This window comes from Balaenoptera musculus, chromosome 6 (assembly GCF_009873245.2).
Source record: "Balaenoptera musculus isolate JJ_BM4_2016_0621 chromosome 6, mBalMus1.pri.v3, whole genome shotgun sequence".
Taxonomy (NCBI): domain Eukaryota; kingdom Metazoa; phylum Chordata; class Mammalia; order Artiodactyla; family Balaenopteridae; genus Balaenoptera; species Balaenoptera musculus.
The window spans coordinates 63,471,566-63,490,627 of record NC_045790.1 but is presented as its reverse complement, the minus strand read 5'-3'; the positions used below and the strand labels follow the sequence as shown (position 1 = coordinate 63,490,627).

Here is a 19,062-nt window from a genome sequence, read left to right as displayed (position 1 = left end):
AAACCTACTGCTGAAAAGTCTGGTCATTTAAGAGGTTCAGCTTCCCCAGCTATTGACTTCAGGCCAGAAATAAAGTATAAAGTATTTAATCCCCTTCCCCCAAATCTTTCACTGGGGTGTATACCAACAGAACTACACCCTTGGTATTTATTGTGACATTTCTTGGAAACCCATGATACTAATGAGAACATAGAGAATCCATGGGGGAGTGCTGTGTCAAATGTCTTTTTCATCATGGTCTTTCTTTCTGAAACTTACTCTATTCTCTTTCTCTCTCATCAAACACTGTTACACGTGAATCTGTGATGTTTTGGAGAGGGGACCTTTCTGGCATAGTATATTGGTCAATATAGTGACAGGAAATGTGTTTTTCTTTTTCTTTTAGATAGCCAACAATTAGAGAAAAGCCCGTTGGTATAATTTTCAGTGAAAAGAGCATCAAATGCAAAGTAGTAATGTTACTGAGGCATTTATTTTAAATTCAAGTTACTCTCCAGTCCTTCTCAATTCTTTTATCTCTTTTCCCCAAAGATGATTAGCTTATTGCAGTTTTCCTCCACAAGGAGATTTTTGTAGGTGAAAGAAAGGTTCTAAGGCAATTCTGGGCATTTGAGTGTAGTGACTATTGTAAAGGTAGGTGAACACAATGCCGTGATGGTTAGATTTATTTGATAAGTTCAGTGTCAAAATGGGTGAAACCAGAAATTTGGATCCAAGTCCAGCTTAACTGGATTGACCAGTTACTTGAGTCAAAATGTTGGAATTGGTTTTCTCTGCAAGGCACAACTTAAGTAATGTGCAATTGCCTGTTAATTTGATATTCTTGGGTATTTTTTTTATTGCCTGATCACCTATCTGAATGCTCACAGGTCCTCTTAAGTGACAGTAAAAATAACCCAAGTGGTTTCTGAAAATCTTAGGTTTCCCTCGAAGCAGAATGAGTCTTTAAGATGCAGACACATTTGAATGATGTTTCAGCATATTATAACAACACCTGCTGGGGGGATAAACTGTGTTCACTTTATAATATAGATTGTAAAATATTTGGTACAAAGCTGTTTTCTTTACAGAGTGAGGCTGTGTCCTATGTTGTGGTAATCTGCATAAAGTACCCCACTGAGGCCCATTTTCTTGAATTCAGCTTCCACAGGGTTTTCATGTTTGGGGATTCCTTTCCCTCCTCACCGTGTTGTTGATTATTTTATACAGTCTCTGCAAAGAAAGTGGATAGCTGTGCACATAGCTTTGTTCATGAACATTCCTGAAGGAAGGGTATGAATTGACATCGGCTTTAACCGGGAAGCCAAATTGTCTTTCGTTAGGAGTAATTTGCTTCACATCCGATTCCATAATTACATTCCTCCCCCCCCCCCCCCATGAGGGTAATTAGTTCTCAACTCTTTGTGGGTAGGAAGAAGCCAGTACAGAGTTGCTTATTCCTGATTAGTGGATGAACTGCAGTCGGTTTTGTTTTTTTGTGTTTGTTTTAATCAGTGGAAATAAGCTCAGGCATCAGCCGGCAATATTGATAGGATGTGTTTGCAGTCACGTGCTGCAGACTCACTGTATGTGAAACTCTCTCAGGCAGCCGTGGCCACATCAGCCGCAAGCCATCCCACCAGGTGCTCAGAGTCTGTCCCAGGTTACTCCAATATCGCAGTACCGGTCACAGTCTGTTTGGAGTTGATCTTGAGCAACACACAAAGGGAATTTTGGCAGGGGAAGAGAGTCGAGGGTTAAGCACTAGTTTGATGTGAGAATGTGGGTTTCTGAAAGCATACCAACCAGAGATTGTCCCCAAACTGAAGGAATTCAAAGCATGATGGGAGAACTTGACACCTCTTGCTGTAGAGTAGACTGCCATCTGGCTTCCACCTCCTAGAATGACATAGCCGAACCGGGTATAAGTACAGGGCACGCAAGGGAAGTCTCATAGAGCACCAGTTCAGTGAGGAACGTGTGTGTGCTCTTAACTCTTTTATGACTTGCACGTATATTGTCACCTAATTAAAATAATGATAATTGATTGTGTGTTTGCTAAGTGGAAAGTGTTGTTCTTGGTGCATTCATTCATTCATTCATTCATCCTTCAAATATTTCTTTAGTGCCTTTTAAGTGCCAGGACCCCTTGTAGGTGTGGGAATACATGAGTGAACAAAACAGACAGAAATCCCTGACTTCGTAACCTTATGAAGCAGCTTTCAGACAGTGCTATAGCCAGTTTTATATAGACATAAAAGAATAGCCCTCGGACTATCATTGATTCTTTTACATTGTGGAAATTGACACTCTCAGTGGATATTACATGTAACATTGGATTGTACATCTTGAAATAGTGATCCAGTCCTGCAGCAGCCCCATGAGGTAGGGACCGCTACTGTCCCTGTTTTACAGAAGAGGGAACCAAGACACAGAGACTTGCTCGAGATCACACAGCTAAGTACTCTTGCACTTAGTGACAGAGCTGGCATTCAAACGCAGTTCATCTAATTCCAGAGCCAACTTTCTTAAGTCTGGTATTTACATTGCTTCTCAAATTTGATACCAGATAGAAATTTAAAAATTAGTTTAGAGGATTTTAAGTAATGGAAAGGCCTGATTATGAGGCAGTTTTTAGATAGCACCCTATCTAGTCTATAGCATATTCACAGAAGAGTATTCTTTAGAATAGTTTTGATTCTGTTATTTATGGTCCTTCAAGCTTTTTAATGTACTATTCATTGAAATAGTGATCCAGTTCCACTAGCTAGATATTGGAAATTGGCTTATTCATGGTCTCATCTGATTTTCTTTGTTGGCCAAATTTGTAGCTAATTTCTGATTTGTATGGAAAGAATGGTGGGATTAATTGACTTTCTCCCATTAATTAAAAGAGTTGCCTGAATATAGTGCCTGAGAATTCCAAAAATGAAATCTTCAGGGAGGCTGGTAGCAGGGATGGTTCCTTTTCTGAGCCTTTCTGCCATTGTTCTCTGGATCCCTAGCCCAGACATAGGGATGCTTTTCCGTGATGGTCATTTCTTTTGAGCTTGTAAATATTTTCAGTTTGGGGTGGCATAAATAGAAAATTAAATTCTTGGGAAATCATAACCAAGGAGAGCATTTCATTTCCTACTCTTTGGTAGAAGTGCTACATTTTTTATGCCTTGTGCTTTGGCATACTTATATACATGTATTTTTTGCAAGAAAATTATCAAACAACTTAAAAATTTCAGACATTTATGGGAACTGCCCTTCTTCAGTATGGACAGAAGGCTGGATTTTCAACACTAAACATTTTCTGTAAAAGCTGTTTTGTCAAGAGACAACTGAGTTATTTTCATGGGAAGCAAAAATGTATTACACAATCAATGCCTTAAGTAAACAAAGTGGAGTTAATATTGATTCTGTATCATTATGTATATTTTTAATTAACTAAAGAGCCCAGGGGAGGAAAGCTCATTTTCTTAAATGTCTTGATAAAGGAAATGACTAAAGTTTGTTTGTTTGTTTGTTTTTCTTCTAATCACACCACACAGAATAACTTTAAAATAAGGATTCTGTAAAGGTGATGTTAAGGATTTCACTTGTCGAAGAGGTCGTTATAAATGTAAGAAATTTTAGACTATTTTGTGTTTCTTGCGGATGAGGCTCTCTCTGTCTCTCTCCGGTATGTACAAAATGTGACATAATCCTAGCTTTTCATTTAGGCTGCCTTTGAGGCACATAAAGGTTAATGGGCTAAGATATTGGAATATTTAAGAAATGGAGGATGACAGAATTTTTCATGAGATCACAGTATCTGCATCAAATTTCCCCATATACCCACTGTGGAAATACTGTATATTATGAAAGCCAATTAGGTAGAATGATAAAAATTCAGAGAACTCACAGAATTTTGTATGATTTTGTATTTTTATCACCCAAGAGCAGTTCAGAATTCATTCTTGAGGGGACATTTTTAGAAAACTTGCTAAGGGAATGGGAAAATTGAGCTGATTACGTCAGGATTTGTCTTCATAGTGCCAAACACAAGGACATTTGGGATTCTGACCTCTGTCCCGATGCTGCCACATCTTAAGCTGTTGGGGTCCTGGAAGACACAGTCCACCCATCTCTAGTGGGCCAGGCCTGAGTCACACCTGGCTTTTGCTGACTCCCTGCAACTTGCCAATAAAGTACGCAGTTTGTCTTGTCTCAGAGAGTGAAGAGAAACACAAAGAAAAGGCATTAATTCCTAAGCTTTGTTGGATGATGATAAGCAGTAATGAATGACTGTTATATACCACCAAGTTGCCATGAGGTCCTTCCTGTACCCACTTTCTTGGTTTACACGTAACATTTGACATTGTTTTGCAGAAGGCGGAAGAGAATGCTGAGGGGGAGGAGTCTGCCCTGGGACCAGATGGAGAGGTAAGGGATTTTGCATCCATTTCTGCTGTGTTCTGTTGAATGATACCCTGCCATACCCTGCTGCACCATTCTCTGTGTATACTGATTTTATTTTGTGCTCTGCTATTCATTTTTTTTTAACATCTTTATTGGAGTATAATTGCTTTACAATGGTGTATTAGTTTCTGCTTTACAACAAAGTGAATCAGCTATACATATACATATATCCCCATATCCCCTCCCTCTTGCATCTCCCTCCCACCCTCCCTATCCCACCCCTCTAGGTGGTCACAAAGCACCGAGCTGATCTCCCTGTGCTATGCGGCTGCTTCCCACTAGCTATCTATTTTACGTTTGGTAGTGTATATATGTCCATGCCACTCTCTCACTTCGTCCCAGCTTCCCCTTCCCCTTCCCTGTGTCCTCAAGTCCATTCTCTACATCTGCGTCTTTATTCCTGTCCTGCCCCTAGGTTCTTCAGAACCATTTTTTTTCTTTTTTTTTTTTAGATTCCATATATATGTGTTAGCATATGGTATTTGTTTATCTCTTTCTTTTTTTTTTTTAACATCTTTATTGGAGTATAATTGCTTTACAGTGGTGTGTTAGTTTCTGCTTTATAACAAAGTGAATCAGTTATACATATACATATATCCCCATATCGCTTCCCTCTTCATCTCCCTCCCTCCAACCCTCCCTATCCCACCCCTCTAGGTGGTCACAAAGCACCGAGCTGATCTCCTTGTGCTATGCGGCTGCTTCCCACTAGCTATCTATTTTACATTTGGTAGTGTATATATGTCCATGCCACTCTCTCACTTTGTCACAGCTTACCCTTCCCCCTCCCCGTGTCCTCAAGTCCATTCTCGAGTAGGTCTGTGTCTTTATTCCTGTCCTGCCCCTAGGTTCTTCATGACCATTTTTTTTTCTTAGATTCCATATATATGTGTTAGCATACGGTATTTGTTTATCTCTTTCTGACTGACTTCACTCTGTGTGACAGACTCTAGGTCCATCCACCTCACTGCAAATAACTCAATTTCATTTCTTTTTATGGCTGAGTAATATTCCATTGTATATATGTGCCGCATCTTCTTTATCCATTCATCTGTCGATGGACACTTAGGTTGCTTCCATGTCCTGGCTATTGTAAATAGAGCTGCAATGAACATTGTGGTACATGACTCTTTTTGAATTATGGTTCTCTCAGGGTATATGCCCAGTAGTGGGATTGCTGGGTCGTATGGTAGTTCTATTTTTAGTTTTTTAAGGAACCTCCATACTGTTCTCCATAGTGGCTGTATCAATTTACATTCCCACCAACAGTGCAAGAGGGTTCCCTTTTCTCCACACCCTCTCCAGCATTTATTGTTGGTAGATTTTTTGGTGATGGCCATTCTGACCAGTGTGAGGTGATACCTCATTGTAGTTTTGATTTGCATTTCTCTAATGATTAGTGATGTTAAGCATTCTTTCATGTGTTTGTTGGCCATCTGTCTATCTTCTTTGGAGAAATGTCTGTTTAGGTCTTCTGCCCATTTTTGGATTGGGTTGTTTGTTTTTTTGATATTGAGTTGCATGAGCTGCTTGTAAATTTTGGAGATTAATCCTTTGTCAATTGCTTCATTTGCAACTATTTTCTCCCATTCTTAGGGTTGTCTTTTTGTCTTGTTTATGGTTCCCTTTGCTGTGCAAAAGCTTTTCAGTTTCATTAGGTCCCATTTGTTTATTTTTGTTTTTATTTCCAGTTTCTCTAGGAGGTGGGTCAAAAAGGATCTTGCTGTGATTTATGTCATAGAGTGTTCTGCCTATGTTTTCCTCTAAGAGTTTGATAGTGTCTGGCCTTACATTTAGGTCTTTAATCCATTTTGAGTTTATTTTTGAGTATGGTGTTAGGGACTGTTCTGATTTCATTCTTTTACATGTAGCTGTCCAGTTTTCCCAGCCCCACTTATTGAAGAGGCTGTCTTTTCTCCATTGTATATTCTTGCCTCCTTTATCAAAAATAAGGTGACCACATGTGCGTGGGTTTATCTCTGGGCTTTCTATCCTGTTCCGTTGATCTATATTTCTGTTTTTGTGCCAGTACCATACTGTCTTGATTACTGTAGCTTTGTAGTATAGTCTGAAGTCAGGGAACCTGATTCCTCCAGCTCTGTTTTTCTTTCTCAAGATCACTTTGGCTATTCGGGGTCTTTTGTGTTTCCGTACAAATTGTGAAATATTTTGTTCTAGTTCTGTGAAAAATGCCATTGGTAGTTTGATAGGGATTGCATTGAATCTGTAGATTGCTTTGGGAAGTATAGTCATTTTCACAATGTTGATTCTTCCAATCCAAGAATATGGTACATCTCTCCATCTGTTTGTATCATCTTTAATTTCTTTCATCAGTGTCTGATAGTTTTCTGCATACAGGTCTTTTGTCTCCTTAGGTAGGTTTATTCCTAGGTATTTTATTCTTTTTGTTGCAATGGTAAGTGGGAGTGTTTCCTTAATTTCTCTTTCAGATTTTTCATCATTAATGTATATAGGAATGCAAAAGATTTCTGTGCATTAATTTTGTGTCCTGCTACTTTACCAGATTCGTTGATTAGCTCTAGTAGTTTTCTGGTAGCATCTTTAGGATTCTCTATGTATAGCATCATGTCATCTGCAAACAGTGACAGCTTTACCTCTTCTTTTCCCATTTGGATTCCTTTCATTTCTTTTTCTTCTCTGATTGCTGTGGCTAAAACTTCTAAAACTATGTTGAGTAATAGTGGTGAGAGTGGACAACCTTGTCTTGTTCCTGATCTTAGGGGAAATGGTTTCAGTTGTTCACCATTGAGAACGATGTTGTCTGTGGGTTTGTCATATATGGCCTTTATTATGTTGAGGTAAGTTCCCTCTATGCCTACTTTCTGGAGGGTTTTTATCATAAATGGGTGTTGAATTTTGTCAAAAGCTTTTTCTGCATCTATTGAGATGATCATATGGTTTCTCTCTGCTATTCATTTTTAAGTAAAAATAGTAGTACATTAGCATGGTAGAAAATTAGAATAGTATGAAAGGGTACACTGAAAAGTAATCTTCCATCTCAGACTGCCAATCAACTGATACTAAGTTTCTTATGTACCACTCCAGAAATTGTCTGTGCACATATAAGCATGTGTTTATGAATATACAGAATGTGTAAAAATCTTAAGTGATTCTATAATTACATTTTCCCCGTCGATGATACAGAAGCAGAAAATATGACCCAGTTTCCTTCATTTACTTTGAAATTTCATAACTCTGTAAGCCAAGCAGTTTGCGTATTTGGTAGCTTATTTTTTGCCATATTCTGTAGGCTTACCCTATAGCTTCTATTTGTAGATTCATCAGCGTATTTCTAAATTTTATTTCCTAGTATTTCGAATATTCTGAATCACGAGAATACAGTGATTGATTTATTGGATTTTTTTTCTCTGAAAACTCAAAAGTTCTCTGCCAGTGATTCACACGAGCAGGCATCCCCCCGGAGCGGGATGGGAAGGGCGTTTGTTTCAAACTTCCTTCTCCTTTCACAGATTCTGAAAAATCTGCCTGGAGGATTGGGGTGGGTGGAGGGTTGCCTCTTCCCCTTCTGGAATCGCAGTGCACACGAGACGTATTATGAATGTGAACAGCCTGGTGGCAGGAGAAAGGTTGAAACCACTATTCTGTGCAGAAATCTCTTGAACAATAAATATTACTTAACCACTATAATTCATCACAAGGAAAGAAAAGATCAGGATAAATGTCTAACGTGTAAGAAACACTCAGTGGGCTGTTATGGGGGAAGAATACTATATATTAGAGCACTTAGAAACAACTCTAATTTGTAAAAACCCACCCTTACTTAAGCATGCCTCACATCAGTCTGTAACTAATAAGCACACAGGGAGAGATTTAACGTGTTAGTGTGATAGCTCTCTTATCTCATGTTATCTCCTGGGAAAGTAAGCTCCTGATCTTGGGCCTGTGACATACACTTTTTTTTTAATCTTAACACATGTGTTTTCTGTTTGCTGAAGTGGGCAAAGTAGATGTCTTACCTGGTTTGTTTTGAAATAATGTTCTGATTACATTCTGCTGTGCTCATTCAGTGTTTTTGCCAAAGTTCTAATTCCAGCTACAGTGATTTCCAGTTTTCTTTGAGGCATGACACAAACAATAAAACAAGCTCTATTATAATAGTTCAAGATAATGGAATATGATTTTTCCAAGGGAGATGGTAGCGAATGGTAGATTTCCTACTTTATCGCGTGAGCGTGTAGATGACCTTCTACGTTAATAAGGAAGAAGCATTGTCTTGACATGCAAAGTAACGGTGTTCACAGCCATTGCTTCAGCACACATAAAAGGAAAAAATGTCTGGAGTAAGCCTTCTCTTTTTTTTAAGGTTGTTTTTGTGGATAATTGCTAATATATTGTTTCTTATTCTGGCAGTGCTTTGTTAAGGGAGAAGGCGGAAAGAACCAATATTTGGGGGGAAGGAGGTGGTCATTTCCTATAAGATATTAGAAGATAACCTACAGTATACTGCTTTTCCTATCATTTTAATTTAACTCCAAATGAGAATAATTTAGAAAAAATTCTTTGGAATTAATGGGTTGCCTAAACGTCTCACCTGGGGGTCTGCTCCTAGAAGTACAGTCACCCTGTAATCAGTAGCATTCATTTGCATAGGATTACTCCATTTTTAGGCCTTTTTAAACAGTTCGTTCTCTGAAGTAGGTTAAGCACAGCCTCTGCAGTTTCACTTATTCTCTTAATTTTCTGAGCAAGCCATTTTTCGTTGAGAGTCTAATAACGAACTTCAGCTCAGACTTGGTCAATTTGCCAGATTTCCAATGAGCAGAGCCTTTTGCTTTATCACAGGTCCCCATGATTGGGCTTGGTACCTGGTGGTTTGGTTTTGGATAAATGACATTGTTTCTGCAGAAGCCAAACCAGCCATAATGAGATGATACAAGTTACAATACCTTTTCCTTTTTTCCATTATTCTCTCTGAAACCATGACTTTGCAGTAGTCCTTATCTGGAGGGGATTATTTGGGGGTTGGGGGTTCTTAGCTGCAGATGACAAAAATCAACTCTGCCTGATTTAAGTAAGAAGGGAACATATTAATAGGATATCGGGTGAGTCATCGGAACCCTGGAAGCCTGGAGAAGCTGACTGGGGACTGCGCTATTATTTCAGTGATATGTTACCGTAGTGTACCCTACAGCTGCTTAGTGAGGACATGGCCGGCCTTGGGAGTGGGCACAGCCCATACCACTGTACTGGCACTGCTGCCACTGTTGTCTGCCCTCCTACCAGTGTGCCTGTTGGCCCCCGCTTCCTTCTAGGTCCTAATTCAGAGCCTTGGTGAATGCGCCCAGCTGGTGGAGCTTAGGTCTTGTGCCAGTTCCTTTGCTGCAAGGGAGGCCAGTGTTTTCAGTTTCTTTGGTAGGAGGTGACCTCCCACTTCCCACCAGGACTCATCAGGTGATGAAATTTCTAATCGCGGGAAAGGATTTCAAATGCTGGGCAGCCAAGAGGCCGAGAAACATCCAGCACAGAATTGGGTGAATGTCTTAACACGAAGCGGCGTTGTGTCTTTTCTCCTCTCTAGCCCATAGATGAGAGCAGCCAGATGAGCGACCTCCCTGTCAAAGTGACTCACACAGAAACCGGCAAGGTCCTGTTTGGCCCAGAAGCACCCAAAGCAAGTCAGCTGGACGCCTGGTTGGAAATGAATCCTGGGTATGGCACTAAAGCAGAATTATTGGTGTTCTTTGACTTTTTAGGTTTTTGTGGTCCTTGTAGAATCTGGGAACTAAAACAGCATGACCTTTGCTGAACTGCTTGAAGTTATTACCTGCATTTGTACATAGAATGTGCCATATATTTGTGTATAAACACACACACACGCACACACACAGTTTTATGATTTAAAAAGCTAAGCCTCCTCTTCCTCCCCACTCCTTTTCTTGTAGTTACGAAGTTGCCCCTAGATCGGACAGTGAAGAGAGTGATTCTGATTATGAGGAGGAGGTACGTATATAGCTCTGTTTGGAGTTCATTGGCTGGAAAGTTCACGGGGAAGCACCTGTGTCCTTCTATCTCTTCGTCCTCCAGTTTTGGCCGTCGGGTGACAGCTGGGGCTGAGGGTTTGACAGAGCTTTGCTGGTGCATGCCTAGTAGCACAGTGACTTCTCGGGGGCTCCCGGTGAATGTGGAAGCTTGGTGAATTCTAAATTTATTTGAAACCAAGAAAAGAGAAGCTGGCATTAAATTGGAGATGGTAGAAAGGTCCTCTGAGGAAAATTGGAGATGGATTACTTTGGGAAAGGCAATTCCATGCTTCTAAGTCATTTACACTGAGGGTTAACAGCCTACAAATGTCTGAAGTTCTTTAGTCCTTGGGCCTGTTTGAAGCTGTAAGTCTGGAAACTTAGACCAAAAGGGCAACATGCACTTGGTTTAATGGGTTTATTGATCCTCTTGGGTTTCTTCTTTAAATGTGATTCTTGCTTGAATTCTTTGGACATACTTGTTAGCCACATTTCTCAGTCTTTTGGAAGGAATACTCAATATATCCAGAACCTAAAATGGTGATCTTGAATACTTTTAATGGAGATTAAGGAATAATAAAGGTATCTTTTAGATCAACTTTAAAATCCTTAACAATTACAAATAGAAGGATTAAAAGATTTCTATCTCCTTTATTAGATAGAGCATTGTTAGCGTATAGTCATTAAATCTGATGTTTACCAGTGTGGGGGAATCTTGGTTCAAAGAATGCCATGGCCGGAGCAGAGCAGCCTTACCAATAACAGTTCACCAGAATTTTAAGACCATTGTTATTTTCTTCTGTTTTGTGGACCTGTGTTTTCTAAATTAATCTACCATGGACACTTACTGGTTTTGCAGAGAGGAAAGATAACAGAAGTTACTTTTTTTTTTTAGAAAAAAAGCATGCTGTTACCAAGCAAATACTTTTGGAGGCATGCTTTTTTTTTTTTTTTTTTTTATAGGCTACTCTTTCTCTGAGATACTTGAAACTTACAAAATAAATTTTTAAAATGTCTCTTGTTTACTCGGATGAATGGGCCCATAACTGATCCATTGGAAGAATCTTCTCATTGAGTCTGAGAGCCAGGGAGGGACAGAGATGAGGTAAAGAAGGCTGCTCAACCCACAGGTGCCCTCCTGAGACTGGCAACTGCACACAGCTCCAGAGAGCTGGGACTAGAGTGAACTCTGACCTGGGGGTCCGGAGACCAGGTCCCCATCTCATGGCGAGTCATGTCCCCTCTCGGTGCTCACCTGGATGTGAAGGAGCTGTGCCAACTCCTCAGTTTACCCCTTGTGGCTCAGTGATCTGTGGTCATAGATTTGATTTTCTACATTACTATCATGTCAGCTTGTATTGTTTCATTCAAGCCTGATGGAAAAGCATGGTTCTTTTTAAGCCTACTTTTAAAGGAAATTCTCCTGGATTATCTGGAAAGATTCAGCCTTCAACACCAGTGGGTAGTAGTGGGCATTATGAATATTTAGTGAAGCTTTTCAACAGGCCAGCAGAACGAAGTACACAGTTGAGAGGTGGGGAGGTGATGAATCCTTTGCCATGTTATTGACAGTTTTAATCTAAATAGCCAGAAATGTGGGCTGTGAAGTGGCCACAGAAAGCACACACAGAAGGCCATGTGCTTACAAGCTCCAGTCTCTCCACTGTGAAGATGTGTGGGACCATCCAAGGCCCACTGGCATCATCAGAGAGAAGGACAATACTAAGATCTCTTCAGTTGGCTTTGGAGAGAAGGGTATAGAAGGTCACTAAGTTAGCAAGAGCAGATATGGTCTACAGGACTCTCTGATGACCAAATAATGATAAATATCCATCTTTCTGGCATGATTTTTACATATTTATTCTTGGGAGCAAGGGTTCCAGGGGACCCTCAGAGGGTTCCTTTTGTTCTTTCATTCAGTGATGTAAACAGCAATGGAGAGGTAGGTATTGCCTGGTGTAAGTAAGGGTTAAGTTTACGTCCTCCCTCAGTTGTGTGCACCTCACTTGTGAAGTAGAATACTATTCACTCTCTTTTCAGAAATCGCCAAGCCTAGGGATTCCCTCGTTAAAAGGGAATCACCCCCATATCTTTGTTCCTTCCCCAGGATGAAGAGGAAGAGTCCAGTAGGCAGGAAACGGAAGAGAAAATACTTCTGGATCCAAACAGTGAAGAGGTTTCCGAGAAGGACGCTAAGCAGATCATCGAGTATGTGTCTCTCAGAGTTTTGTCTCTTGCAAATGCATTTCGTGAGGGTTGCGCTTTATGGATTTTCTTTTAGAGAAGTTTGTCTAAGGAAGGAAGCCGACCTCACGCCCGTGCTCCGCTCGAAACGCCGCCGTCAGAGGTCACCAGAGTGTCCCGCTGCTCGGCTCCCCCCTTCCGCCCTCCCCCACTTCATGACTTCCTCGCTCCCGGGCTCCTCGTGTGGCACGTGCTTCCGTCCCACGTGGAACCTGCCCCTCCAGCTGGCTGCCTTTCCTGCCTTCCTTAATGGCGCCAACGCCCGCCCAGAACCCCAAGTGAGAAACGTCCTCGTTGCAGCAGCTGCTCTGCCACCGACTCCCCCGGCCCAGCCTCTGAAACACCCCGGCACCCCCTGCTCCATCCCCCGACCTGAGTGCCCAGCTCCATGCCTCACTCTGCTCGAGCTCTACATCAGTGGGCTACCCAGCTCTTTGCCTGTGTAGCTCTAGTGTTAAAAGAAAACTGTGGCGAAATACTATGCAAAATAGAACATTTTAAAGTGATGAGATTTAAAAAAAAAAAAGCAGAAATAGACATTCTAATATTTTCTCCTTTTATTCCAGGGCTGTGTGCCCACTTCAGGAACCTTTCTTTTATTCATCTGCCCCAGCTGCTTCACTGAAGGTTTTTAAGACCCCCCTCCATGGCCCGTCACTGCCTGTAGAATAACACAGTAGTCGGTTAACAAGGCATAGAAAATGGAAGATGACCTTTCCTCTTTCCTGTCTCTTTAATGTCACCTTTGGCCCCCCCCCCCACCTGTCTTCCAAGTTTTAGGCAGTGTTCTGTGGATAGGATTTATCTTTGTACTTCAAGGGCCTAGGACAGCTTCAGTGGCAAAGTGTGAACCTGCAGGTGTACGATTCACGCTCATAGCAGTCACTTGAGGTCGAGCAGGCCTGCGCTCAAATCCTGACGCCACCACCTTTCATGTGACCTGGGCAAATTCGTGAAGCTCTCTCAGCCTGAAGTTCTCCACAGGCATGAAGTGGGGATGGTAACAACAGCATCTACCCTGCTTGCTTTTCACGAGGATTACAGATAATGTGTTTTAGCTGCCGGGCATGAAGTAGGTGATAAATAAAGCTCTACTTCCTGCAGCTGTTTTCGGCTCTCCATTCATGCACCAACTTCTCTGTGTGTGACCCTCCACTTTCTCTGGCCCAGGACAGCTAAGCAAGACGTGGACGATGAGTACAGCATGCAGTACAGTGCCAGGGGCTCCCAGTCCTACTACACGGTGGCCCACGCCATCTCGGAGAGGGTGGAGAAGCAGTCGGCCCTCCTCATCAATGGGACCCTGAAGCATTATCAGGTAACTGGTGTGGTGTGTGTTTTCTTGGCAGGTCTCAATCTGCTACCTAATTTTGATTAGAGTATGTTGTGCACGTGCCCATTGCTGCAGAGAGTTGACCATGGCAAACATTTGGGGTCGCATTGCTTCTAATAGGGCGATTCTCTCCACTGTGCCCGTAATTCTTGTTTGAGAGTATTCCATTGTACCGTCTTCCCTAGGGCGTACCCATTTTCTCTTCTATGGCTTTGGGATGGATTGTGTTTTCAGAAATCCTGGGTTAACTTTTGGAACCCTTTTACCGTGGATCTCTTCAGAATGGAAAACCCAGCCACATTCTATGAGTGTAGGGAACATCTGTGCCTCTTTTTTGAAGTAAATGAAGTATGTATTTCTTCAAAAATTTCAGCGGTGTCTGTAGTTCAACACTATGGATTCAGCCACCTAGGAGTCGCTATCTACTACATTTACGTGCTTTTTTTTTTTAAGACACAGTAGAGTGGTGAGCAACCCTGCTTTGATGACAACTAGGCTGTAAGCATAACGTGTGTTTCATTTGACCTGTCTGGAGTGAGGTCAGCTCCTGTCTTTTACCTCCTTCTACTTCACAGTGTTTCCCAAAGTGTGTTCCTTGGAACATTTGTCCCATGAGATAGACCTCAAAAAGAAAGGGAAAAAATAGGTTCTGTGGTTAAATAAATATGGGAAATACTATCAGCTAGAACTTGGATTACGGTATAATTTACTACTCCAAATTTGGGTACTTACGAGAACGAACAGTGGCCCTTATTACTGATCATAGGTGTCACCCAGGACTTCCCGAGCCAACCAGACACCTGGGCACTCTAGCAATGACCCTTCTCGGTAATCCATGGTGTGCGTCAACACACGCATGGGCTCTGCAAAAATAAATGTGTAAACTATAACTGCATATCAGCATCCTGCAGTGAAATAACTTTAACTTTGTATTTCCCAAATGTCTCTGACTACCAAACTTTCTTTTCATATATCATATACCTGTTCACATCCTGTAAAATTAGGGACCTTTGGAATATGCTTTAAGAAGTATATGCTTTAGGCCAACAGTTCTCAAACTCTTCGAACTTGGATCCACTAAACTCCTAAAACGTGGCACTATGTTGGCTGCCATTGCATCAGGGTGAAGGATACGGAGGCTACTACTACAGTACTGCCTTGATTTGTGTTAAAGTGCCAGCAGTTTACACCCACTACTGCTTTTGCATCATCTGTGCAAATGTCAACACAATATAAAAGGCAAATAATACCTTAGTGTTAATAAGAAAATCATTTTGACCTTGTGGATCGCCTGAAAAGGTTTTGGGGACCCTCAGGAGTCCCTGGAGCACACTTTGAGAACCACTGCTCTGGCTGTAGTAAGGTCATGTTTTCTCCAAAGACCATGCTACTTTCATGAAGTTCAAAGTTGTTTTCATCTGATTTGGCCTCCCTGACATAGATGTTAACTTGTAGTTGGTTCTAATGAACTCTTGTACGTCTGTATATGGCAGGTGCATCGTTAGATTATTCGTGAATAACTTTTAACGCTACATTGATTTCCTCCTGCCATCCAGCACCTTTGAAAGCATTCTTTATCACTGTCTTCTCAAACCTACCTCCTCCTACTTGCATATGTGAATTTTATGGCCTTCTTCCTCTACTGGGCTGCTGTAGATTTCCTGAACATACCTTACTCTGCCCACCTCCGGGTTTTTGCTTCATGGAGTTTCTTCTTCCTGGTCTCTGACCATCCATATCTACCTGATGAAATCTTTTTCATTTCTCACAAACCAACTGAAATTGTGGCTCAAAGCCTTCCCGGATCACTCTATCCATGAGTAAGCTTTCTGTCGTCTTGCTCCTTGACAAGTTTTTGTATTGAAAATAGTTACTTAACCTTGACATAGCTGAGGCCTTCCTGCTGCTTCCTGGAAAGCCACGTAAGCTTGGCTCAATACCCAACCCCTCCAATTCCATGGTCTAGGAAAGTCCAAATCACTTCCCACTTTTTTTGTGAATTTCTAGTCCCCTCTGCTGCCAGTTTCTGCTTCTGTTTTATCTGGGATTAAGACAGATGCAAAATTCAGCCCCTTTGCCGATTTTCATTTAAAAAAAAAAAAAAAATCCACTACCACTGAGTGTCCAAATGTTTCTGGCACTTAGTTGACTTTCCTAAAGGTCTGGTGCTCTCGGGATCATGTTGCAGGTGTGCATCTCCGCCCACCCACCAGTAAGAGTTCCTGGCATTCCCCTTCTGCCCCTATGTCTTTTGTGCATCCCCGTGGGACCTCTTTCTGTTCCTCTCATTTCTTGGTGTTGCAGCTCTTCTGCAAAAACCTTTAGGATGATTCGGAGTCTTGCATGATATGAGGCACCCTAAGTGGCTTATCCAAGTATTTCTTCAAACCATTGCAGTACTCTTCCCAAGAAAAATTCTGGCCCGTACAATTTTATATGTATGACATTGGCACTGCCAACCGCGTCTTGGTGCGTGACTGGCTTATCGGCTCCTCTTTGACTGCAAGCTTCTGAAGGGAGGCATGCATATTACATACCTAGGTTTCCATCTGCTATAGCTCCTTGCGTGGTCCATTTAACAAATATTGAAAGTGAAAGAATCACTTGCTTTGTTTTTACGTAAACCAAATTAAAATTAACATTTCCCTAAGCATAACTTCATTAGCAAGCTAAATTGACTTTAGCAATTATATACATATAGATAAATAGATAGGTAGATAGAAAAAATATATATATAGAGAGAGAGAGAGGGAGAGAGGGAAGAGAGGGAGAGAGGGAGGGAGAGAGAGAGAGAGAGATATGATCCTATCACTTAAACCAGAATCTGTGATACGGTGGTGGAAGGGAATTAGTGGTTGGAGAGGGAAGTTGAACAATGTTGTATTTTCACCCAGACTTTCTTGTGTTTAACATGGAAATCCAAAGCTGTGTCTCTGGTGCTGTGCTTTTGTACTTTAAAAATATGTTGAACATGTTTCCAGGCAGTCAGCTGCCCTTGGGGAGCACTTACATTGCAAAGTTTCCATGTGGTGCCTGGGAGCTTTCTCCGCCAGGAAGTGCCCTCCTGTGGGCCCAGCAGGTGCCCCTGGCTCCCTGGTCACTCTGCTTCCTCGCTTGAGGGAGTCCCACCCCGGGGGGCCGGGAGGCTCTTCATCACCAAGAAGGCTGTTTCTAATGACCTGTGATCCTCGTGCCAAACCTGCCTTCTGGTTTGTTTTTCTTTAATCCTCATGGTGGCTTTTTGTTCTTGGAGTGGTTGGAATGGATTTTCGTGTGGGTTTTCTTCATTTATAATAATTCTAGAATGTCATGTACTGTGAAATGCTAAGTAGGGATGAACGGCAAAGCTGCTTAAAGTCCGCCCAGTACGCTCCAGCCCATCATTTCTAAATCTGATTAGCACTCAGCACCTGCCAAGCATCAGGGGTGATTACAGGCTCATATATGAAATTCTCTTTGTGTTGGTGCTTCCCCTACTTTCCTACTGTGGGAAATCCAACGTACAGCACGGAGGAGTTAAGAAGTCGAAGCCTCACTTGCGTTGTATTAGTATTAATTACCTGTGCAGATCTTGGATAATTGAAGCAATTACTCTTCATTTCAGCTCCAGGGCCTGGAATGGATGGTTTCTCTGTATAATAACAATTTGAACGGAATCTTAGCTGATGAAATGGGGCTGGGAAAGACCATACAGACCATTGCACTCATCACTTATCTGATGGAGCACAAAAGACTCAATGGCCCCTATCTCATCATTGTTCCCCTTTCGTAAGTAAAGCCATTTATTCCGCAGTTATCTTTCTTTATGTTGGAGCTTGCCCTATTCATAGTTTGTCCTTGTTTTTCCCTTAAGGCAGAATTGTAGCCTGTAGTGGGATTATCAAGAGCATATAATCCGGATTTAGGTTTTCTTTTCCCACCCCGCTTGCCACCCTTTGATTGGCTACATAAGCACAGGATGAAGTGATTTTTTTTCAGCCCTTAGCATTGCGGTCTACACAGCCTGCACACTGTGCAGTGGGTCGCATTCTTCATCACGCCTGAAGTGGCTCATGAAGCTGAAAGGTTTTGATTTTTTTTTAAGATTTCTTTGATTTTTTTTCTCTTTCCATTTCCAAAAGGTTATATATATTCAAAAATTATATATTCTTAAATCTTCCTTTAGTGTCCCTCTTAAAGCAAAATTGTAACTATGAATTTTGCATTAAACCGCCCTCAGTACTCGCAGTTTATCTGCAGTGATTTTGTCGCTTTGTAAGGAGGGGTCTTCACTGTTCTCCGTTAAATTCCCAGTGCCTCGCCCACTGCATGGCTCCTTGTGGGTCTTTAGTGGAGACCCCTGAGGGAAGGGATACCTGTTCAAAACCGCCCTCCTTGGATGGGAATGTGTCTCTGACTGTGGGTGTGAGGTTGCAGTTCTGTTCACTGAGATCCTCTTCTAGATCTCAGTGCTAATTACACACTTGGACCTTGAGAAAAAATATTCTGTTTTAGTATTTCCTTCAAATTTTGTCTAAATGAGAGTTATTTGCAGACCTCTTTAATCCATATTATTTGAATCCATGGTATTTAGACACCCTTTCCATACTATCTACATCTTGAACATATATTTTGGTTTTTATCTATGTTTTGCATGTTCTGACTCATATATTACATTGATGCTTTCAGGGATTTTGCCTTTTAAGGCATTTAGTATTTTTCCCCTGCCCCCTCTTGACAGATTTATTTAGTATTTTCATGTGCTTTTGTCATTTCTTTTTCCTGACTCAGCTTTTCTCTGAACTTTATATGGCTGTTTCTAAAGAGTCCCCAAATCACTCTGGTAATTGCTGTTTTTCAGTATTAAAATTAAGATTTTTTTTTTTGCCCTCTATGTTCATGCATTCTTTAATTTTTTTTTCTCTTACGAGATTTCGTGTGAACCCACAAACAAACTTGTCATGCTTTGTGGCAGCTTATTTCTAACTTATCTCTTATTTCCGCACCTTTAAAATGAATACGCAGTTGAGATATTTTATATTCTCTAGCCCCTTTCAAGGTGAGGCCTAAAAGTGA

The 19,062-nt window shown here is 41.4% G+C and overlaps 1 protein-coding gene across 7 annotated transcripts in view; it reads left to right on the top strand.

Moving 5' to 3' along the window:
* Nucleotides 1–19,062, top strand: part of SMARCA2 (SWI/SNF related, matrix associated, actin dependent regulator of chromatin, subfamily a, member 2) — a 175,327-nt gene that overhangs the window by 48,858 nt on the left and 107,407 nt on the right. For all 7 annotated transcript variants that reach the window (XM_036855210.1, XM_036855204.1, XM_036855206.1 and 4 more), the window contains 6 exons: nucleotides 4,339–4,392; nucleotides 9,989–10,119; nucleotides 10,353–10,410; nucleotides 12,538–12,638; nucleotides 13,845–13,992; nucleotides 17,612–17,775. In XM_036855210.1, coding sequence (XP_036711105.1) covers nucleotides 4,339–4,392; nucleotides 9,989–10,119; nucleotides 10,353–10,410; nucleotides 12,538–12,638; nucleotides 13,845–13,992; nucleotides 17,612–17,775 — 656 coding nt within the window. The remainder of the gene's footprint in view (nucleotides 1–4,338; nucleotides 4,393–9,988; nucleotides 10,120–10,352; nucleotides 10,411–12,537; nucleotides 12,639–13,844; nucleotides 13,993–17,611; nucleotides 17,776–19,062) is intronic.